This window comes from Stigmatopora argus, chromosome 5, assembly GCF_051989625.1.
Source record: "Stigmatopora argus isolate UIUO_Sarg chromosome 5, RoL_Sarg_1.0, whole genome shotgun sequence".
In the NCBI taxonomy this organism is placed as follows: domain Eukaryota; kingdom Metazoa; phylum Chordata; class Actinopteri; order Syngnathiformes; family Syngnathidae; genus Stigmatopora; species Stigmatopora argus.
The window spans coordinates 10,449,880-10,475,228 of NC_135391.1; the positions used below are offsets into that span (position 1 = coordinate 10,449,880).

A 25,349-nucleotide genomic window follows, 5' to 3' on the forward strand; every position below is an offset into this window, starting at 1 on the left:
AGTGCAACATTGAAAGATAAGTAGAGCAGATGGGTGGCTGGCAGAGAGTAGAAAATCCTGGTGGCCTCTGTCAAGAAGCCATGAGGGCCAAGAAGTGTGGCTACTTCCCTTGAGAGACGCAAAGTGGCTCATTAGTCTGAATGGAACACGGTAGAACATGGAGACACTGTGTGTATGCTTGTCTGTTTGAGTGTCTCTGCCTTTAATTAGGAAACTCCACAAGTAGTGCTGTGGATAACAGTCAGATAAGTTGTCTGGCAGCGAGCCAGGGTAGAGATAACCTCAAATCAACAACACAGAGGAACCTGCATGCTAGTGTGTCACTGCAGCATGGTGTGCTTGTTTGAAGATGGCTTGGTACCCCCGATAAAAATAAAACACCTGTAGATGAAGGGGCTAAATTCTCCTGTTTCATAATGGTTCCTTCCAAAGTTGTGCAATCAAGTGTTTGAGACATTCTACTTGGAGATGATCACTAGTAGTCTTAAGGATGACTAAGCAAGCTCTTCACTGTTGAGAGGTTACAGCTTTGAATCTCCCTTCAGGATTTCACATGGATGTAGTCCTTTTTTCAATCTGATCAGAAGTCATGTGTTCTGTTTGGTCAGAAGACCTAGGCTATTTCCTGTCTGCGCATGTTTTGTCATGACTGCATGTTGGGACATTGGCAGTTAGGTCCATTAAGCTCTTGAAAAAATGTCAGCTACCAAGCAGAGCTGAAGAAATTATTTTTAACTACTTGCTACTTGTTTTTAATCAAGTGCACTGAAAATAGCCATTGGTTTGTTCCCTCATTCAACCCCTGCAGTGCACAAATGACATTATGCAAAACACACATGCACACTTCCTATTGCAGGCGAGCTCCACCTGGGTATGAAAATCTTTCATCTCAGCAGCGACTGCCACTGGGCAAATTTTTTTTTGTAAACTCACACTCTTTCTTCTCCACCTGCTACCCATTTCTACACAATTACACACCCACACTAAGTCAATATAAATGCACCACACACAGACTAACTACTAAGTGCCCCGCTTGGCAAATGTAGTCAGAATATTTACAAGACGTGTAAACCGCAAATGCATTTACACATTACCGTTCACAAACACCATTGTAGCGCTGGCCGCCGCTGTAAGGCCATTACAGTGCCTTGCAAAAGCATTATGTACTTACGCACCCATTAACGACGTTGGTGAAAACTGTTCATGAGTACGTAAATGCAGATAAACCATTCCTGTCATTCCAGACCTCTAAAGACAAACATTTTTCAGGCAACGGCATACAAAACGTAGCGACTGAGAGCTACTTCATTTTTTTTAAAATAAATAAATAAAAACAGGTGGTTGACTTTGAAAGTAGTCCAATTCTAAGAAGTCTATTCCCATGAAGTGAACTATTTAATCCTGTTTCAAACTGCTGGCATTATAGTGCGAATACAAGAATATACTAGGTAGTATATTGCACACGCACACACTTTCAATCTTACAACTGAAAAGATGCACTTAATTTATGGAGTTATATGGCCTAACGATCTTAATTGTATGTTTTGCAGTCTGCGACTACATCATTCATTTGCTTATTTTTTTTTTCCCCCAGCGTTGCTTTGTGCCAGGAAACCACTTTCTCAAATCTCAAAGCTGCAACACTTTCAGGTACTCATTGCATTATGGCAGAATACTAGAACTCGTCTATTTGAAAATTCGATCCAACTCCTTCACTACTCTGTGTGTGCAAGTATGATATTATGCTACATATTTCATGAACTACATATTTTTGAAATAAATTATGACAATAACTGTCAAGATGTACAAAATAGTCACCTAAGGCTTTGTTCCATCTTGTTTAGGACACAAGGGACTTAAATTCATTAACACTATTAGCCCAGAAACAGGTCCACAACAGACTTGTAATTCCAAACAACAACATTAGCATCATTCCTTGAAGAGTTTAATGAGCAAGAAGAATCACTGACGCACATGCACACAAAAGTGACAATGAGGGTTTTCGTGCTGAAAACTGAAAATAATACATCAGATATATTTTTGAAAAAAGTGCTGAGGTATCCTTGCCCATTGTGACAAAGTAAGTAATGTTCTAGTCGCACTCGTAGGCTTCACCGGGACACACATACTGTGCAAGCACACATGCGGGTGTGATACACACGAAAGCAAGCAATCACAAACAAGTTGATTAGGCTTTATGGTCAACGTTTAATGTGTCCTTGTGACGAGCGAGCAAGTGTGGTTGTGTATGTGTGTGCACACCTGTAAGTGTGAAGTGTAATCAGAGTGAAGGGTGCAGGGGTGGGAATTCTGACAGGTCGACGGGTCAGAGTAGACAAGAAAAGCCTGAGTGAGGTAAGGGATCAGAGGAAGATGACGGATGGGGTTCCTGGTTGTACTAAAACAGGAACACACACCTGACATGAAATTAATTTTGACAAAACTCTCATTTGGTTTGCACTTCTTTCTTATTCGACTTGAATTTTTTTTAAACCTAGATGGTCAGTTTTACTACGTTTTTTTTCATAATCTTTAACAAAGACTTTTAATTCTAAAAATGCATTTTGGGTAATGCTTCATAATGTTTCCACAATCCTACAAGTACGTAGGTGGCATGGGGTGATGGTTCATTTGCTGTTTTTCCATTACTCTGAGCTCAAGCAGGAAAGATCGTTATATTTGTGTCTTGGTAAACAATAAATGACTATTCTAAATTTAAGGAATTCTAGTGGGAAGTGCTTATTTCCTCAAGAGGTAAATATGAACAACAAATAGGTTTATTGAAAAATAGCAATGAATTTGCTATTGAATTTCTCTCTCGCCACTGGCTGGGTTAGATCCTTTGATGCAAATATTCTGGACAGTGGATTTTTACATTTGACACCTATTACAAAGGGGCTTTTTACATCCACTCACTTTCATCTTATTTCAGATTCCTGTTCTTAATTTTTCGTTAATCCATTATTCATTTAAAGGTGTGTTGAGAGTGTAAATTGATTTTTCATTCATAAACAAGTACCTTTCCATTTATTTGCCATGTCCAGATTAACAACTTTGAGGAAAGGGTGCACTTCCATAAATAATGGCTTCTGAAATTAATTTCAGTAATAAAACTCAACCACCAAATTATATAAATTCATTAAGAATTGTAATTTGCCTTTTGCCATTTTACATCATTATAATACTTCAACTCAACAACGGCCACTTTGTGAACTTTTTTCAAGTTTTGTAGCATGCACACAGCCTTTTACAAGGTACCACATAACACTAAAATCATTGATGGTTAATTTGGCTTAGCTGTAGTAGCTTTGTACTCCATGTTAGTTCCTTGCTTTACAACTCGGCAGTGAATCTGTCCAGATTTCAATAGCTGCTTTGTGTAGCATAACAAAAAATATATACGATGGATACAACTACATCCTTATTTTATTTATGTTCAAAATAAACGCCAATGTTCAGACTCCTTCACAGCTTTCTATTCATTGAAATATTAGTTTGATTAATATATGGCAAATACATACTACAATATGAACCATTCAAAGTTATTATCTGACTACTTAGTCACTTGCTCCTTGTCCATGTCGGTCAGTGTGAAATAAAGTTTAAAAACAGGTCAGATTCTATATTTTAACAATATAAAAGTCACAACTGTGTGAAAGTCGCAAGTCCAACCAAACTATGAACAACATATCATATTGACTTCCACTTTCTACCAGAAGGGATGCAATCACTTCACGGTCAGCATCTCACAGGGTTAAGGTACTATAGGAACGGTGGACACTGGGCAGCATTCCCGTCAACGTAACAAGACAGGTGGCATTCCTCACTTGAAGGGTCTTTTTTTACCGAGTCTTGATTCATACATGCAAATATGTCTTTTGTTTGTGAGCAGTTAAAGCAGACTAACCAAAGCATAGATGTAAATTTTCCTCTCTTTTAAAACTGTTTTTCAGTCTTATATGGTGAAAAATAGTAAATTATGAAGCCACAAATTTAATCATGGTATGCTTAACTATCAGATGCTGAATAGGAAACTATTTAAAAGGTCTAAAAATCTAAAGATTAAAGGAAGGCAGAAAATTATTCAATGTGCACTATGTAGTCAGCAAGACCCGGTACTAAGACCCCCAGTGTTGGTTTTGTTTTTATAGATCGCATCGACTACACAGGTCCACTACAATACAATCACGTCCACTTGGGTGATATCAGAATAGACACTCACTCAGTTGTCTCCTTGAGGACAACGTGGCGCTCCCATGCGCCTTGATGCCCTAGAAACAAAAATTATGTTGACACAAAAAGCAACCAATGTTGAAAAAGAGAGAGAGAAAGAAGGTGGGCACAGAGACAAAAGGGATTGTTGTTAGTAGGCAACACTTAAGAGTATTACACAGCAAGCACAAATGGACCTCAGTGTTCATTCATCAGTGGAAGACTGATTAAGGTACGTATTTACTCATTATGTGAGCCACAGAAGTATCTTTTCAAACTACAACAATATAAAGCCACCTTTTCAAATTTCCACATTGTAAAATCTTGACCACTGGCTAGAGGACAGTGAACAGAGCTGAATTACAAACAGGGTTTAAATATTCTACAGGTAATGATTTGGTAGAGGGTCGAGTTAGATCCCTTGAATTGAAACATGGACAAGCAATGACCCACATAATGCAAGATCATCTTTACTACTGCGCATGGAATTGAAAGACAGTTTGCATGTCTCACTTGATGCTGCTGTTTTTGTAAGCAACAGTGTTCCAAGTAGTAAATAAATAAATGAATAAAAAGTTTTAAAAAAACAATAAGAACGAAACATGGACCGATTCTTGTATTTGTCCTTATCTCTCCGCCTACTACAACAAAGTGTAGCAAAAGGTTATTCTAGATAGACTTCGCAAAAAAAAAGGCACTGAACTTTAATTTGTCCCCAGTGGGTTGGAAGCCCCTTGCAAAACAGCAGCACCATTTGTGTATGAATGTGTAGGTGAATGGTTGCTAATGTAAAGCACTTTTAGTATGGTAAATATGCGTAGATAAATGCGCTACTTAAGTACTCTCCATCTATCAATTTTATTTTGGACCAATACCAGTGCGACATCCTCCAAATCGAGGCAAAAGGGTTTACAATATGCAGTGGAGGTTATAGTGAGAATATAAAAAAAATGTAGCAAGGTATTGAGGCAAAGGAAAACACTTAAAATTTACAGCAACATTGCAGGCAGACATATAGCAAAGTGTTTTAAGTGATTTATTTTGGCACAATACCAGTGCAACAATCTCCAGATTGAGGCAAAAGGTTTTACAATACTCAGCAGAGTATTATATTGAAATATTTTTTTTTTTTCAATTGGAGAAAACTATTGGGGCAAAGCTTACAGGTTCAGGCAGGATCTATCTATGTGATAATTTGCTGATGCTAAATTTTGACAAGAACATCAAAATGTCACAGCAGAAATCAAGACTCATCGGACCAAGAAACATTTTTCCAATCTTAAATTGTCCAAATGGTAGTGTCTGTGTGAATGGTAGCCTCAGCTTCCTGTTCTTAGATGACAGGAATGGCACCTGGGGGCAGTTGTTTGGGTGTACTGAAATGGATGGTGAATGTACTTTCTTGACAAAGAACGTGTACTACAAAAAGGCAGTTTAGAAAAGTAGTTTTTTTGTTGTTGTTGTTTTTAGCAAATACCTGTGAACATGTACGGAATGGGTGATTTCTTCAATAGTGAACCAGGAGACGCTATTATACTCAAACCAACAGGAAGTCAAGAAAACAAATGTAAATAACAAATGTCAATAACAAATATTTCTATCACCTGTTGGGAGTTTTAAAAAAAGTCTGAAAGTTGTCAACCTAGAAACCAAGTCAAGGAGATTAGAGATGTGAGATAAAAACAGAATGACTCATCTTTACTGGTCTCCCCAACCTCCAATCCAGAATGACCGACAGGCGCCAGGAGAATTAATGAAAAGTATTGATGTTACTTGGTTTACTACGTGTCGGCAGCCATGAGAAATTAACAAGTTGACTAGGGACTTTGGTGACGCCCAAGCCGAGATGTGGCGTAAATTTGTTGGTTGGAAAAAATGAGAAGAAAAAGGCACCTGCAGTCGTAACTACAGCTCTCAAGTGCTTGGACACAGAGGGGTAGTTCTACAAAGAGCAGATGGAAAGTGAACTTCAACAGTAAAACTTCACTATGACATAAAAGCTCAATTAAACACCTTACTCCCAAACATGCAATTCTTATGTGGGTCTGATTGGAGGTCCCATTATAAAAGGACTTTCATGGCATCATGTAAACTGCCATGTTCTTTTTATGTCACCATATAAACACGAGTTGTTTTATAAGACACGTCTGCAGTATCACAATACTTCCATTAAGATGCAAGGTTGTGAAAAGTTATTAGCGTCATCTAATTGCAGATCTTGCAATTTGTGTGCTGTTTATGATTGGGAGGGGAGGTAGTGATTTCTGGTATCCTCATTTTAATAGGCACAACGATGAGTGTATCTAATATAATTATTTAACCCAGCACATTTTGAGGGAATTTACCGTATTTACTCGCATATAAGCCGCTTTTGTCGGACAAAAAAAGGATGACTGAATCGAGGGTATGGCTTATATGCGCATAAAAACACGACATGCACGAAACTGCAAGGTTTTTATTCTAGCCTTAAAAAGGTAAAAATATTAGCATCATTTTGAATATGCATTCTGTTCATTAAAAGCTATTTTTTTATTTGGTCATACAACCAGGGTACTTTGGTGAAACTAGACTGGTGAAAGAAGTGAAGAAGCGTTTTTCTTTTTAATACGTATATTTTCCTAGTTATATATTAAAATGACCTAAGATGGCAATAGATGAAGTTTTCTAAATGGTTGGGAATAGATGTAGTTTGAAAGAACATGTGAACTAGTTTAAGCAAACTGAAGTTATGATAGAAAGTGATAAACAGTGCTGGATGAGAAAGAGAATGGTATAGAGGTGAAAAAGAAGCCACAAAGGCAAGAAAGTAGTTAGGTAGATGATGAAATAAGTTCAATGAAGTGAGTTGAAACATTATGCAGAAGTCAAAAGTGGAAAGGGAGAAAGACAGGAGAGCGAGGCTTGAGCAAATTGACAAAATGTGGAAAAGATGACAAATTAAAAAGTGATATTAGCATGATTATAAAACTTTGAGGTGGATGAAGGGACACGACATCAAAAAAGGGGGAGGTACAAAAATTATAAATAGGGTACTGCACATTTCTGGGTCTGTCTTATTGCTACACCATTACTCACTGAGGACGTTAGTACAAAATGTTCCCGTTTACAGGAATAGGAGACCTACATAGTTCCAATCAGCGCTCAGACTGGCCTTCCTCCTGCTGCTTAAATTTGGCATCGGGTGCTGATCACGTACGTTGATATGATGCATGTCATCACATGTGATAATACAGATTTCCCTCCTTTGGGAGGTCTATATTACATATTTTGTGCTAGCACAACACCAACTTGGGGTGAACCAAATTCTTAGTTTCCCTCTTCCTATGGTGATCAACAACATAAACGGGGTAAAGGAAAGAAATCAATGAATCTTACCGCATAGTCAGTAGAAATGTACAAGTATTTCATTTAACAGGTATGAATAAAAATTAAACTTCACAACTTTAAAGAAAAATGAAAATTATCGGCTGATGGTATGTAGTGGAATACAGTGAGGAGATTTAATCAATTTATTTACAAAATAGAGAGCACTATCCTTACTATGTAAGGGATAGATGATATAAGCATGTGGTCAGAATATAATGGCTATACTTTGTGTATGTATGTATGCTTTTAAGTGTCTGACTCTTCACACTGTGCAGTGGCAAAACCCACCAAAACATGCACAAGATTTTCCATGTTCGAGACAATAAGTCAAGGTTCTCAGATATTATGGTGCAATATCAATTCATTCCGTTAAAATTAGCAAATCCATGGTTTTATTGTGTAAAAAAAGTGTAAAATAAATCCCTTCAAGAGATATTTTTGTCAATGAAAAGCCTCAATGTTTACTTTCTGAAATGCTGTCACGTTTCCATTTCAAAAGGTTGTCATGCAGACAAGTGTGTCACAGTCCTGTTTTTGTGCAGATGCCCTACTCTTTTGCACTGTTGCCACCAATGTGAAGGCATGAAAAGTTCACATTCTTGGCATTACAGAATTGAGCTGGGCAGTTTATACAAGCAACACTAGAGCAGCTACTGAGAGTACTTCTGTGGATGGAAAATGGCCACCTTGTCCTCCCATCCAGTGTTGGTGCCCTTTAAAATGGACAGTAGCATGGAACAGAGACTGAAAAATGCCAACTGGCATTTTAAAAAGGGATTCTAACACTAATCTATAATGCTAACAGTTATCAAGCTTAATACATATCCCAATTCTGTTTTCTGATGTTTGTATACACTGTATACAACAATGGCATGGATCAATGGCAAAAAAAATCCCAGCTTTTACTAGAAAAGTAAAGGAGGGTTCTAATAGTCCCTCACAATGTGCAAAATTGGCAAGCTGATTTTCTCTCACCACACCCCATTCCATGTGGGATTGTTTCCTCTTAATAGGCAAATAAAGGGAAAATGACTATATATTAAATCCCAGGGCTGAAAATTGGCTGGTTCACTTCAACGAGCCTTTTCTGTGTTGATCTATGACCTTCTGGTTCGTAGATTGTGGTGATAACGATGACGTGGATGAGTGGCGCATTATGATTTATCAAAAATGGTACAGACGTTTTTTAAAAACACAAGGCGATGCTTTATTGGCCTTAATATTTATACAAAGCTAAGGGATGTCAGGACTTAAGTGGATTATGTAAATAATCATTTCGAATGATGGCAGGAAGGGTTTCATTGGCTTTGAAACAAGGCAATGCAACCAAAGTAAGGCTGTAGCAATTTAGAGAAAATAACGTGAATGAATGAGAAAGGCAACAAGAGAGAAGTAACCATCAGCCTTTGATTCCCTCATAAAAGCCTTCTGATAACAATGCCCATGAAATTAGCTTGCTGAAATAAAGCCATTCCAATCTATTCTATCCCCTCTAAAAACTTTCAAACCACTTCCATACCTCTAAGCTCATAAGATTCTCTGCAGGGCGTAGAATACTTGCTTTTTCTCAGGCCACAATTTCCCTCTCTTTCTTGCGCTCTTCGTTTTAGCCTTTTTTTAAAGTGCACAGTTGAAAAAAGGGAGGAGGGATGGTCATACTTTTCAATTTGTGCCTGGCTCTGTAGCAATATTACAGCTTGTCACCTTTGGGTGCTCTTGTCTGAAACAGCATCCTGATGTACAACTCTAAGTGGACAATATAGGGTACACAACTTTAGTTATTACAAAGTCTCAACTATTCTGATCATAGTCACATTGACTGGTCGTTGATGATGTCCTAGTTTTACAGCTTCTGAGCGTAACTGTCCAACCAAAAAGCCTCTTTTAATATTCTCTGAACCATGGCTGATTAGCTCTGGCCAGCAGTGAATTCCTCATGTGTGTGCCTTTTACCCTCGATTATCAGAGCTGTTTGTTGAATTTTTCTGTGTGTAAGTAACGTGATTTTAAGTTGGTAAATTGTGTGTTTACGTGCATGTGTACATATGTTTACTCAGCTGGAACTAATTATTTCGAAAGTAGAGGTACTCTGGTTTCTTCCCAAATCCTAAAACATGAATGTTGGCAATACAATTAAGAGTAGAGGCATTTTTTTATATAAAATGTTAGTCATAGGGAGCCAGGTAAAGGGTATAAACCACCTCTCAACCAGTCAGCTCCATTAACTAGGTGGAACAAATCGTAGTGGGATTCTTGACCTCTGCAAGAAGAGGCTGAAGTAGCAAAAATAGCTGCCCCACTTGTAGACACACTTTGCTTCAAGCCAAGAGTGCAATGGGGTAGCTAACCTACATTGCTGCATTATCTTCCTACACACTCTTGCAAGTATGTTCACGAGGATGAGGTGTATGTGGGTGGGGGGTGTCTGAAATCAGGCTGCAAATGCTGCAAGCCACTGCTGAGAACAGTCACCTGCGCTTACTTGCCGACCTAGCTAGCAGGCAGCCAGCTGCTCGTTTTATTAAGGGTCTATCAACTCAAGAGGGGAGGGGCTAAGCATATGCAAGCCTCCATAAATACACTAGAATTTGGCTTTAAAAAATAAACTAAAAAAACATGCTTTATGGTCAAGTGTGGTAATGATTTTAAGAAAAAAAATCGGAGTTTATACAAACAGTACATTTTTGGGAACCATGTTGGGAAGGCTGACCAGGTTTAATTCATTGCATGGACGACATCTTAATTTGGTGTGATTTTGCAAAGGGTTTAAAATTGCATTTGTAAGAAAAATCAAGCCACTAAAAAATGCTTTCTTGGAAGATTATGAAAGGATGCCTTTATAATTGTCTCAACTTCTGACAGTCTAATTATTATCCTATACCTGCGGAGAAAATTCAACTGCCACTTAGAAACGCATATAAAAATAATTTCTATGCCTCAAAGATTGAATACTGCCACGACAGGAAGTCTTTCTCAAGGCAGTGCTGAAATGTATTAAATCAAGTAGTGTCCATTAATGAAAATAATTAAAAATTGAGCCGCAGAGTTGCAAAATGAACTGAATAATTTATGAATTTCATAATCTTTATTTACCAGAAGAACAGAGGACTTTACTTCTCCTATTGTGAATATGTTTGAATTTGTCGAAATGTGCCTTTTTTAGTAATTTCGCCAGAACAAAAAGTATCTGAATTCTTTTAACAATGTTGTTACGCTGTTGCTAATCGATGAGGGTATGCATGCAGAAGAGTCTATTTAAAAAAAAAATTAAATGATTAAAGCGGCGCCACAACGCCGACGTGACGCTCCTAATGGTGCGTTCCGACTCAGCTCTCCCACCAGCGGTTTCAATATTTTAGATCACAGGTTAGCAGAGAGCCATATGCACCCTTCAAAAGAGCCACATGTGGGTCCCGAGCAATAGATTCCCCATCCCTGCCCTATGGCCTCACAATTTGGCTTATGTGAAATAATCTATCCCTCCAACACTGAAAATCTACGACTTGGTGGTTAATGTAAGCTAAGTGCGTTTAAAATTCCCTGATAAAATCTGCCAATTACGGTGTGTAAAACATTAACATAAAATGATAAGTAAAAAATGAAAACCCAAGTAGTTTAGCTAAATGGATTTTGTGTTAATAGCACTGCCGCATTTATAACCAAATTCTGCCATGAGGCATGACAACACACACAACAAAATAATGAATGAATGCTACCCTCCGAGGCATAAATGCAACCTCTTTCACTTAAGTTGCTTTGACGTTTTTCAAGACATTATTGACTCTAGAATCCGCCCACTAATTGCCGCGGCACAAAAACACACGCTCAACCGAGAGAACACGTAGAATGTCATGTGCAAAGCTTCACTTTTTTCCTCAATTAAATAGAAAGAAGCAAAGAGCATTCAGAAGGGTAAAGCCATCACTGCCTGCATTATTGGTAAAACATTAGTGGGAGTGGGTGTATAGTGCCACAAGGGTACAATAAATGACTTAACCATGGAGAAAAAAAAAAAAGATGAATACATATGTCAAAATTAAATCGGGCAAAAGTGATTGAAATTCAGCACTGTGAAATAATACAAAAACAATTGTGTTTGTCACATTTTGAATAGAAACAAATATGCCATATATAGGTGTATATATAGGTGTGTTTCCAGCAAAGGGCAAAATTAATTCTGTCAACTGCACCCACATATTGTCTCTGGGTGGTAAAGCTCAATTTATTGAGAATTGAGAATACAGTGACACCTTGAGATACGAGCTTAATGCGTTCCTCTCGCCTCTCGTATGCTCGCATCTCAAAATTTGTCTTGTATCTCAAGGTAAATATTTGCTCGGAACATTACTCGGATCTCAAATTCCTCGTATGTCGGGGCACTCGTATGTCAAGGTATGACAGTATTAAAAAAAAGAGGTAGGTAGGTAGTGGTTAATCCATTTGAATGTCAGCGCATTTTTAAGACAAGCCAATATGATGGGCTAGGGCCTGAAAAAAAAATGCTCTCAAGGAGATGGAAGAGAAAGCAAAATAAGAGAAGATATAGAAGCTAAATTAGGTTCAGGCTGTGATTGTAAAAGGAGCATTTTCTTACCTCTAGCCCCATGTGCTCTGTCTGTGTGGCACGGTCGCTCACAGGGCCTTCTTTCAGTTTCAGGGTTTTGGCACTGTCCTGTGCACAACAAATAAACATAATCAGCCATGTCCCAAAAGAAAAAGGTAAAAAATGGACATCAAATGGAGTCATTCAGTTGAAGACGCACACTCTCAGGAACGTTTAACATGAATTCATTCCTCCCGGCTCATAAAGAAAAGTCATTAAAAAAATCAAATATAAAGCTCGCTTTAATGAATATTACAGCTCGCTCACAACTTTTGCTCTGACTCTGAGAATACAAAATTACATTCCATTTTATTTTGATTAGCATTGTTGTTTATAAGTTTCCTCAAAAAAACTGTTTTTTGCTTGTCTCTTTGGGGTCTGAGAACCTAAAAATCACTGTGTCAACTGAAAAGGCAAAAAATGACTACTACTGGGCATGTGAAGGAGGAAAAATGCAGATAAACCAGGTTATTCTCCAGACTGTTCACCCATCAATCACAGGGCGCATAAGGGCACATATTCACACTCACTTTCAGATTTAAGTCATTTATTCATGGCTAGTCAGGGGGCTTGGCCCCTTATACTTTGTGAATAGAGGGGGTTTATTGTAAAGCAAATTTTCCTGATCCACCCCCAAAAAATTTCAGCGCAGAGCTCAAGAGTTTAAAAATGCTTCACTGCTCCTAAGGAAAGCAAGACAGTATTTTTACAGTTCTACTTTGTGTGTTAAAGAAAAGTCCTTTCAGCAAAATGCATCAGCGCGGATGAATGGAAAAGCTGTTAAAAGTGACAGCCAGTGATGACCAGTCTGTGGATAGGTCCTTGTAGGAGATAATTAATAGGTTTCACTGGCAGATTTACAGACGAGAGTGGGAGGAGCTTTGGCTATGAGTTGCCCTTTCCTTTAAAGTGCCGCACTTAAACTTGGCAACGGCAGGCAAGGTTTCCTCTTGCTCTTGCTTTCTCTCTCTCTCTCTTAAAGGCATACAAGGTACACGGGAACTCGCGCAAGCCACTCACCCCTGTCAATTTAATAAAGTGAAATGTCGGTTTGACAAGTTTGTCAGGTATAATTTATCCAGTATAGCTTTTGAAATAACATCAAATATAGCCCGTGAGATGAGATTGGACATGCGAGTCAGAGATATTGGGAGACACTTTATAGACTGATGTTACTAACGTAAATAGTCAGGTGTACATATGTGAAAAGAAACTCCCTGCTTTTGTTCTTTGGACTTGGAATGAGTGAGCCTGGACAGACACTTTTTCCAATATCTGGCCAGCTTTGGAGCTCTAAACAAGGTAAAAGGTATTTCAAAAACCAGCACCCAGGTGTGACAAATCCACTAACTGTCGCTGGAGAGAAGCGAGGAGTACATTAGAAGAGAAGCCTTTATCTGGTGGTATTTTTCAATAGTCAATTTTCTGTAGTGCTAATCCCCATCAGGACACTCCAGGGTGACCTGAAGCCTAACCAATACATTGCTTAAGAGGCAGGGTACAGCCTTACTGGTCGCCAGTCAATTCAAATGCCCATATAAAAAGACAATTCACACTCACTTAATCCTGAGACCAAATTTAAAGCCTTTAATGAATGTCATTTGTATGGATTGAGAATGCGGATTCTGACATTAGGATTAGTAGCATAAGTAAGTGTTGAAGACATACATGATGGTTTAAACAGAAAATGGGCTAATTCTGTTCAAACTCCCATGACATCTACATGTAGTTAAACTTTTCATGGATGATGCTCATTAAATCATTTTCTGGCAACAATAACATCCCTGCATCAGAACTGTGGTGACGTTAATTCCAGTCAAAAGCGGAGGGTGGTAATGAATGAAAGTGCACGACACGGACATGATTGGAAATTAAAATAATTCATTTGTTTTTCCAGCAACAAAATAACACAGCGGTGTGTTTGACTTATATAAGAAATATCTTTGGGAAGAAATATATATATATATATGCATTTAGCTCATTTATGAGGGTATCAATTAGTGAAACTAGTCTTACAAGTGTTTTTTCCATTTTGTTTCAATTCGATTTGAATCAACATTAGACTCCATTTAATGTGCCACTAGTGAACAGTTTAAATGGCTTTGTGAATAATAAGGTCTATGAATTGATATAATCACACATTTGTTTATTTCATATAGTAACAGGATAAAGTTTTGTTTACCATTACAGAATTGGCGAATGTCATCTACAGTAATAGAGGAATGGCAGCACCAGGGTCCATCACGATTTTTAACCAATTATGATCTCGTTGATCTAGTGTGATACATTAACTCCTCAACCTGAAAGTGGATTAAAAGCTCCTTGTTAAAATAAATTGGAAGATGTGCATTCTTGCATGGTGCAGATGGATAAGAAAGCCAAGTCAAGAAGTCGTTACATTCAAAAGGATCCTGGAGCACGAGAATGCTGACAAGATTGAGATGCGAGTGCTAGACAGCTAATCAGAGACAGATGCCAAATGAGACAAACTAGTGGATGGTGACTGGCATCTCCTATCATGCTCCAATGTAAGACACTGGCACATTATCCTGCTGAGACCTTGCATCATGTCCGCATTGTGCCGCTTCGATAGAGCAGGTGACAAATGACAAGCAAACAATGATAACAATATTGTGGCAAACAACACTTAAAGGGAGCATATTGTGGAAAATTGACTTTTTAATTCCTTGTATAAATCGAGGTGGGTCTGTTGAGTGCATTCCCAGCCGTAAAATGTGAACTCAAGCAACCGACTGGATTTTTCATGCGCCTGGTTTTGAAAATGTGCCTGCGAGCGTGTCCTTCTCTCACACTGTTACTGTATATCAAAGCATTTGCATAACTGTCTCTGCATGTGAGTTTCTCCTGCCCATGACCTAAGAAGCTGGCCTAGAGTAAGCCAGTATTGCAGAAACACACACATTCTTAAAAGAGAGTCACACCACTAACATGTCAATACCAATAGGTAAGAAGAGTTGCATTGAATTTTGTTGGATGCTCAAATCAGTGTTGGCTAACAGTCTTAGCTTCTGATTATAAAAAAAGCCATGATTTATTGGTAATGTTGTTGTCATTTATTTGGCAAGTAATATGAAGTCCAATGTTACCACTTTGCTTGTCAAGTTTTGACCAAATCAAAGATTGTGTTGGACTAGTAAACAAAAATGACATTAATTTTCTCACCTATGTAATTGGTTGCATTGATAAATATTGAGAAAAGATGGCAGAGATCATGTAATAAACACATTGGAAAAAAAGCTACTGATATTGAACTTTGTTCAGTGTCAGTGAAAAGGGGTGTTTCTCAGTTTTGTGTATGAACATAAATTATGTAGCTATGAAGAGCCCATCCTTAGTGTTGATTTTTAAAATAATACCAAATTATTTTTATTCATTTATATTATAATAACAAATAGATGTATTATTAAAAGCAGAATGGGTACCCATTGTAACACAGATATACAACAGACATACTCTAAAAGCTGAGAAGGACACCTGAACATTCCGAAGCTTATTCAAGGCTTTTTAGATTTCTTTAGTTTTACGACTGCAGTCAAGCCATTCTCCCATCTAAAAGACGAGCTCAAGCCAGCCCCTAATGCTAGGATCTTTCAAGTAGCCTTGGCTGTCCTTCCACTGCACACCTTCATCTATGCTGTCTTCCTGTTATTTACTACCTCACTCAGTTGGTGACGTAATTGCCGCATGAATTCCGATTTTAGAGACATGACAGGTCCGACCGCAGCCGTGAACAGGTTTTGCTCCCAGACCCAAAATAGCATAAGACTGGCCCTGTGTACCATAATTAAAAGTGAATTGCTTGCTTTATTTGAATACAGCATGCCAGATGTATATTATTAAGACACCAAGGATAGTCAACATTTTGTTGTTGTTATTTCAAAATACTACGTCATAAGAAGCAACAAACGATGGCATTGGGTAACAACCACTGACCACATAGGTAGCCTGTTCTGAAAATTGCTCAACTGTGATAGGACATTGTGATTTCTGAGAGATGTTATAGATGGGATACTTTCACAATGTTAACACTTATATTAATGCCAACTAAGTGTAGCATATTGACTAATCGCTACTTTGTTAAATAATTGTTAATACTTATTGTGAGATGACATTAGGATGATCACAGATTTCATCATTCATCGTCAATCCAAAAAATCCATTGTACAAATAAGCTAAGTTGAAAAAGAGCTCTGACTCACTATTAGGTGCACATTACTATTATCAAGGTTATAATGATCATATAAGTCTAGCTTCTTTATCGCACACCATGTATAATAGATACTGTAGCAAGCCTTCAAACCATTATCGAGCTCATCAATTATTTTGCCCTTTTATTTTCCCAAGCTTTTAAATGACTGTACTTGCGGCTTTGAGGGGTCTTCAGTAGAAAAGACAACATTGTTAGTCTTAGACAGAAAATACATCTTAGACATGATTTCTTTTTTAAAAGGGCTTAAAAAGGAGTAAAAATAGAATCCCCAGAGCCACACTTCCAAGCCAGTTAAATCCTAAATTTGTACACGGAAAACAGAGGAAACACGTTCTCATTGCTTTAATTATTTACTTGAAAAGTTGAGAATTTTTTTTCTCACTTGAATGCAGATAGAGGCTATTAATTATTTTATTGTGTCACTAAGTAGAAATGAAATGAAACGACAAAAACAAAGTCCTGTATCTTCCACAGGACGTGAAGATCCATGCCAATAACAAAACATATGGAACTTTACAGAAATGTAACATTGAATCCCCTGCAAAGTCAATTCATTTACAACGTAGTGAAAATAACCATGTTTTAATTTATTTTGCTTTACTTCAGCAAAAGCAATGAGAATGACTCAGCAGTTAAAAAAATTTTTACTCCCATTTTTTTTCCATGAGTGAAAAAAGGAGGCATCTTTTTGCAGGTGTTATTTATGTATTTGTCATACATGAATTATTTATTTCAGCAACTATTGTACCTTTCGGATTACAAAGTGCTACTTTTTCCACCTGCTGTTTTACAGGCTAATTAGCTGCATGTGTTTTAGTGTAAATATTTCATAATATAATATAGATACCTATGGCAATGCGGTTTATATATAAACAAATAATGGTTTGTTAATGTTTTGTGCAGCTCATAGCTGGGTGGAGATTACGCTCCAAAAATGACAGTATTAAGGAAAGGGGTCCATTAGAAAGATAGCCATTATTGAACAAGTATGAAAATAATGTTAAGGTAAATTATTAATTTATTTGGTCATTTGAACCTATTTGCTTGACAGTACAATCCCGCATAATAATGTAAATCGAAATTGAGGGGATGCTTTTCATACTAGTCATGCCTACATACTCAAAGTCTTACCAGTTCACTCTGCAGTCGGAGAATCACTTCGTCTTTCTCCTTCAGTTGCTGCAGCAAAGCCTCTTCTCTGGTCAAGTCCTAAAAAAAACAAAAGGATTCCTTGTTACACATTACCTTTTGACGCTGAACACTGCAGTCATCTGTCTGACGATACAGAATATTTTGGTCCAGTTTGTTTTTCAATGTTTTTAAAAGTTTGAGAGGGAGAAGAATTCCTCTGAAAGTGCAAACGCAAATGGTACATTTTTCCGGACAATAATTGCATTATTCATATTGTAGGTCCAAGGCATTGGTGAATGTTAAACTCAGTTGAAATGCAGAATAAGACGCATTTCCGTCATGATGTGAGAAATTTGTGTATGTAGATCTGATGCGAATATGTCAACAGTTACCTCTTTAACATGGAAATAAGCAGAAAATGCTTGATGAGTACATTTTTCACGTAGATTTGGGGGAGTTTAAAAGGTAAAGTAAACAAGTATGGGATTCTACTGGCATCGGGAAATTTTGTGGTACTGTAAATGCAGAGTCATAGTGAACTGTTTTGATCTTATTGAAATACAACTCAAACAACTAACAGTATAAAGAACATCTACCTGGTTACTGAACAGAAAAAAGGACCTGCAATTTGAAGCACCCTCTAACCCCCAATTAGAAGCCACTAGAGAAGACAAAGCCTGTTTTGGGCTAGTAAAATGGAAAAATACAAAATGTAAAATTTGAACTGATGCACAAACTGAAACTATTGTACGCTTATAGAGATAAATACAGACTGTTTACTGCAGAGGTCTCCAAACCGGTCCCCGAGGGCCGCTGTGGGTGCAGGTTTTTGTTCCAACCGATCCAGCACAAACAGTTTAACCAATGAGGTTTCTGATGAAAAAAGAAGCACCTGACTGCAATCCACTGATTGCACTTCTAGGATACCAGATTGGTGGAAAGGTTTCCTCTTACAGGTTGGAACGAAAACCCGCACCCACTGCGGATAGTTTGGGGACCGCTGGTTTACGGTAACGAGCAGAGTTAAAAATTGACAATTTTTGTTCAGAGACGAGAGGAGCACTTTGACCAAATGCAAATTTGTGAACCAATCAAAAACTGTAAATAAATACAGCACAGCTTGGAGCTCCTGACAAAAAAACAGGGCTCAGAGGGAGAAAAAAAAGACTGAAAGGAAATTTGTCATTGAAACCTTCCAGCTGTTTGGTGGACAGTTAAAGTTATTATCAAATTCTGTGTTATCTTTTGAATGTAATGTGCCAAACGATCTCAAGAAACACACTGTCTTATCAGAAGGTTTAAGTTAATGAGGATAGCAGAGCAATGCATGAATCATTTAAAGATGCATAGGCCTAGCTGCTAAAAATTCTACACACGATGTGATCTCAACAAAAGAAGATATAAAAGAAGAAAAGAGCAAAAAGAAAGGTTTGAGAGAAGTAGAGAGGTGGACAGGTAGCCATTACTTCTTCAAAAGGGAAAATGGATGGTAAAAAGTTACAATAATACGAAAATGGAGGGCAGACAGAGGAGAGGGCAGGAGAAAACGGAGAGTGCCTGAGGCCGACCATGAAGGTATCTGAGGAATCCATGGGAGTAATCCATCTGAGTGGACAGTTAGTGGAAAGTCAAGCGTACCGTATAGGGTAGCTTCACTCTAATCATGCTCACAGGGCATTAATAAAACAACCATTTTCTTGTCACTCAATTTGGAGATGTTTGTTTTCCGTTGGACATAAGGGCTTAATGAAATTCCACCATGCATAAGACATTTGGTTTCATGATGAAGCCAATTAATATCATTGTGGTGGGTAGTGAAACTTTCCCTGCCGTACTAAAATCTACAACAAAATCTTAAAATGTTGAATTTAGTGTCTCTTCTTTATATGTGGTACAAATTTACTGGTGATTAGATAAATCTTAGGGGCAGATTTGAAATGCAAGCCAAGCCCACGACACAAAGAAAAACAGGATAATTTGTGCTTCACCAGGATGAGATAATCTGAAATTTACAGGTAGTACACATGTAGTATTTAGTATTAACCCAATTTCTCAGTCTTCCGTTGAATGGCAAAAGTAAAGGATGGGAATGTATTTCAAAAATAATGTGATTGGAACGGCCTTAGGTGGCGGTTAAGGGGGGAAGAAATCTGATCAGAATCAGCAGAGTGCAGCCACTTAATGTGATTTTGTGCCGCGGTTGAAGGCACTCCATGCTCGCAATCAGCAGCCTGCTGAAGAAGCCGTGGAGATGAATTGCATTCCCCAGGTTAGCAGAAATGATTCCATTTGCTCACATTCTTTTGGAGGTGCACGCTGCCAGTTAGAAATCATACTAATAATCTATTCAAGGAGTGTTTCCTTCAATATGGTAAGCCATTTACCTACATAGCTTGAAACTTTATGGACAGTAAAGTAAACAGCTTACATGGCTCTTGGTCATTTAATTTATTATGGACTCTTAAAGAATATTTTCAACAACAAAAATAATTTAAAAAAGTGGAACTTTATAAGTTGGCTTTCCCTGTCTAATAAAAGCTGGCTTCAATTTCCAAAACAATTTTCCCACAATCAAAATGGAATTTGAACATTACTAAATGTCTATGGAAATTCTGTCATCCAAATCATGGTCATTTGAGGGCATCGATGCCCAAATTCTGGACAAAGAGGACTGAGTGTGAAAGAGACATAAACTTACTGATTCAATACTGTCTGGACAGCTCTTATGTCTTATTCCTATAGAAGTGTAGCATATAAAGCCTTTTTGAGACATATGCTGCTCTGACTTTAGCCAGAAAAATAAATGCACTCAGCCACATATTTTTCACTCCTAATCCAAGCTCGATACCTGAATCAGAATATCTGTTGATACCGGATATGTATTTTTTCCCCTTTTGATAGTATTCAGGTCTCTCCATTTGAAAAAAAGCAGGAGAGCAAGTGTCTAGGGAAGCTATTTACCCCGGAGTTACACCAGACATGAACACTTGCGCTAAAGGAACGGGTGCATAAATAGTCCACAGGTTGCTGTGTCAAGGCGCTGAGAGGCGTTTGGAATATATTGGACCAGGTGTGTCAAAAATACAGCCCGCGTACATACAAAAATGCTTTTAATTTTTTGACACGGGCGTCGTAAAACCTGAATTTTATCTCTAATCAGTTAAACCTGTACACCCATATTTACAAATACGTATCTAAGCAGCAGCAGCCTTTAAGTTAATTTAATATAACAATGAACAATAATAATTTGACCATTCACTTCAAATGCTTCAGCTACAGTGGCTCTCTTTTTTGCATTATTCAGAATAATTCATGAATAAAAAAAGATGTGTGTAATTCAACCTAAATTGTACAGCTCTGGACAACCAAAATTACTTTTTTAGCATACATTGTGAATGGAAAAAAAGCATTTTGAATCTTGAGTTGAACCCTGGCCCCATTACCAAATATCAAAAAGGCTTCATATTATTTTGAAAATCAACAGGAGACTTTAGCCTATAGCCAAAAAGAACAGATGAATTACACTTGCATCCAGCTTCAAGAAAAAGTACAAGCCTTGCATATATTCTCCAACTGCCCGAGCAGGAACATAATGGAGATAAATTGCAAAGGTGGGCAGGACATATTGATTATAATGGTTGCAAATTGGATCTGCCAAAGAACGGCAGCCAGATCGGAGCTGTGACGCATTCGATATATCTTAGTCTTCTCTCTTTCCTTTTAAAAAATACTGTGCTGTGGTATAATTGCTCATCAGTATGATGTTCCCTGAGTTCACTATTAGCAAAACAGAAAACAAGATTAAGATAATTAACAGTAACATAATTTCTTCCGCCAAAACAAATTCATTCGGGACATCTGAAAATATGTATTCCAGGGATAAAGCTGCACAAAAAACCTCTTTGCTGTAATGTTGCAACCTTGTGTTTATTGCAGTATTTTTTTAAATAAATATGTAATAAATAATTTCTCAGACTTTGTTAGCTACTTGTTAAGTTTTGTGGTAGTGCACATTGTTTGTTCACATTCTCTGATCACCAAGAGGCTAAGCTCCACTGTCCTTGAGGCCTATTGAAGCCCTTGAGTGGTGGTCCCTTAACTTGGGAGTAAAATCTAAAAAGCAGGGCACGTTTAGGCGTGACTCTTATAAAATTGTTTCTGAGTATTTTTGAATTTTCAAAAATATTTGGAGACTTCCAACACTTGGGGTTGGCTCATTGAAGGGTCTCTGCCAAATCATGTGACTGCCCTACATTTCCTCATTTTTCGAATGAAATAATTTTGACAACAGTAAACAAACCCTTATTAAAAAAACTGGATTTCTCAACTTTTTGCCAAAATTAGGGCTTAGGAAACTACTTTACTGAACGTTGAAATGGGATGGCACGAGATTCTATGGCTGAGCAAAGTATCATAGAGCTAAACAACCATTCACACTAATAATCACAATTGTGAAAATGTCTTTCATGATCCTCTAGTGTAAGTTCTCTTAGTGAAATAAAAAGTGAGTGTATACAAATGTCATTTCAAAATTGACAGTTCTGTCCTAGAAGGCTCCTATGAATGCACACGATGAGAGTTTGCTTTTGTATGCACTAAATTACTGGAACTAGGACAAAAAACTAAACTGGGACACTGTGTGACACTGTAGCCTCTCAGGTGCTTCACTGAGATTATTTTTACTCTGACAGAGATGTTTTCTAGAGTGCCAGGCCAAATTCTTCTTTTTTCAGCCATCCGCTAATCCATCCTTTTCTGCCTTGATCTTCTGTGTCTGTGATATCATCCAATTGTTCACCTTTAAGAAAAAGTCCTGATCTCGACATTTCCCACTATTTCATCACGCCTTCTGAAGTTGATGAGATGACTGACAATTTTTAACACACCATGATGCTGCTGTTCTTTTATTAGATTGTTTTGTGGATACTTCACATTGGTTGAAAATATTTGAAATTGCAGATTTAAATGAAAAGAACTAATGGCAATGATTTTTTTCTGTTTTTGTATTATTAATATTATTTTGGTGATCTGTTTATATTTCCTGATGCCATACATTTTTTGCCATACAAGATCAGATGTTTTAGCATATAATGAACCAAGTATTTGCAACTGCTTTTTCAACCTACAACAGTGTTTCCCAACCACTGTACCGCTCCACACTAGTGTCATAGAAAGTCATACATTGTAATGTTCTGAGAGAAAAATCTTAATATTATAAGAATAAAAGTAAACTATTACAACATTAAAATCTGTACATTGCCTACATGTTTATTCTTTTTTTTAAATAAATCTCCCTGCCTTTCATCCTCTCATTCCACGTGATCCGTTGACATGAGCTTCTGTCGTCAAGCTGTGTCATAGCCTAAATTTCTGCCACAGATCATCCATGTGGGTAAAAAAAAGTGTGTGTACACGTGCAATTGTCAAGTGACAGTGTAATACTAAGTAGTAATTGCTTGGATGTTTGGTATAAGTCCAGCTGATCTGAGGTCAACCCATTTTCCATTGGACAATACATTTTTTGTGGTACAAATAATAAAATTTTGTGGATTAAATATTTTCAGGGATTTGAAAGTTGCTCTGAGTTTTTTTTGTTTTGTTTTGTCTGTCTGTGTTTGTCTCATGGCATTTGGATAGATCCCCTTTACACAGCACAGTGATTATTGGGCAACCATTGAATGATCAAAAAGTGGCTTTCCTTATTCACAATCTAGACAGCAGACTATGTGCGCCAAATGTTTGCTGATCTTACGGCTTAAGAAAAGATTACTAACTTGTGAGTGGGGCAGCGCGGTATTCTGTTGCAAAGGCAATAGTTGTGTTAACCGCATACAGTGGGGCAACAAAGTATTTAGTCAACCACTAATTGTGCAAGTTCTCCTACTTGAAGATTTTTTACATCATTTTTTTTGTTAAACAATGTGACTGATAACGCATAGTTTTTTAGTATGGTCTCCTACAATTAAATAGATTGGATCAAATTACTGAATTAAGTAGATTTCTTCAGAGAAATGTTAAAAAAAAGGTAAACATGACAGCATTCGCTGAAAAATAGCTCTCAATACTGCACTCTCATCACCACAGCGATCTCTCCCCAATCTGTTTGGTGTTCACTGAAAGGCTGCTGAGAGACCACTGCGAGATAGATGAGATCGCTGAGCGCATACCGTGTGCTCGCCTGTGCGTTCTTTGAGAGCTTGTTCCCCTTGGCGATCATTGCGAGACTGTTTTGGACTGAGTAAAAACTCTGAAGAGACGGTGGCAATCTGTGGAGATCATCTGGAAGATCATTGAAAAATCGTTGCGAGACCTTGGCGACGACTTGGCACTCTTGGGTAGACCAGTAATGCATATTGCTCAACGGCCAGTGATTGCTAACCCTGTCTGAGGGGGGATTTAATTTATCCTCAAAACCTGTTTTGCCTTTATTTTTCCAATTAATCATTGATGACTTTTGAATTTCATTGGCGTTAACATGACTTAATTTAAGAGGTTTGCATTTTTTTAAAATCACACATTCCTCTTATTTTTCCAAGTTTCATTTTTATAACCTCTTGTCACTACAAATGTATTGTAGATGTTTACAACAGCATTTAAATGAAAACCAATGAAATATAATCGATATACCATTGTCATTACCTTAAATGGAAGGGACTTTTCGCTGCACGGGCTAATAGGTAAAGACTGAAGACTGCTGGCAGGACTTGTCTCTGTACTCTGTAAAAGAAGATAAATATAATCATGAGCCCACATGGTGTGGTTCTCTTCAGTACGGTACAATTTTTTTGAAAGTTCTGTAACGCACAATGGGTAACCTTGAGAGAAAGTGGGACATTGCCAGTTTGCAATGAGAGCTTAACAGGGAATGATTTGACTAAGGTATGGGATGTCTGTTTTAAGAGGCTGCTTGAGAAAGGGGTTATACGGTAGCAGAGGATTGTTTCCTTTAACTGGGTAGTTTGTCAATGCGACTTTGCAGAACCTCAGAGAAAAATGGGAAAGATGACAAACTCCCAAATGTGGTGTTGGAGGCATGGAGAAACTGAGGGGAAGAGCTGAGCATCAGAGAGTCCAGGTTAGTGACTTAAAATATAAAAAAAAGTATTTCAGGTCATTGTGTATAGTCAGAGTTGCCAGTGTGTTTATTGATAACCATAAACACTCCTCTGGCACACTAAGTTTATTAAGGAGACGGTACGCTCCAATGGCCTTTACGCCAGTGTTTAAAGTTATGCAAAGTAAATTATATTAAATGATTGCGCTTACCACAAACTTTAGACAATAACAGCGGTCACACTTTATTCCTTCCTGAATTGTGGCGCAGAGGTTTGCTTACGAACCTCGTATTTGAGGTGTCTTCTTTTACCATGTTTTCAAGTTTTACACTTTAAAGTACCTATGAGACATGTCAGCTCTCGGGACAACATAAACTGTGGTTTATTACTTATGCTGACCTTTTAAAAAGCAATAACTCCCAAGAATTATAGGTGTGACACGGCCCTAAATGTGCCATTGGTGATCAATGCCCGACCTCATGGGGGAAGACAGGCACGGACGGTCTCAGTGTCTTATCTTTTCAGCCTTTCAAAAAATAAACACACTCTTTTTAAGGTCACTCTTGTCCCATGGGCTTCATAGCACGACCAACGCGACAATTAGATGTGGTTCAAATAAAAAGCCTTTTAGATTTAGCATTCGAGGGAGAAGTGAGGAGTGGTGTGTGTGTGTGTATGTAGGTGTGAGAGGTTGTATATGGGTGCGTGTGATACGAGAGGGGCTGCCTGGGAGCTCAATGTTTAATGACTT

General features: G+C 37.8%; 1 protein-coding gene across 6 annotated transcripts in view; it reads right to left on the bottom strand.

Annotated features, from left to right (window-relative positions):
• ccser1 (coiled-coil serine-rich protein 1) overlaps positions 1–25,349 on the bottom strand; it is a 92,742-nt gene that overhangs the window by 28,292 nt on the left and 39,101 nt on the right. For 4 of the 6 annotated variants that reach the window (XM_077600071.1, XM_077600070.1, XM_077600074.1 and 1 more), the window contains exons 8-10: positions 24,183–24,260; positions 17,544–17,621; positions 12,173–12,250 (exon numbers count right to left, since the gene is read on the bottom strand). In XM_077600071.1, coding sequence (XP_077456197.1) covers positions 12,173–12,250; positions 17,544–17,621; positions 24,183–24,260 — 234 coding nt within the window. Of the gene's footprint in view, positions 1–4,222; positions 4,272–12,172; positions 12,251–17,543; positions 17,622–24,182; positions 24,261–25,349 lie in introns of all 6 variants that reach the window. The other 2 variants (XM_077600072.1, XM_077600073.1) reach the window with 1 other exon arrangement.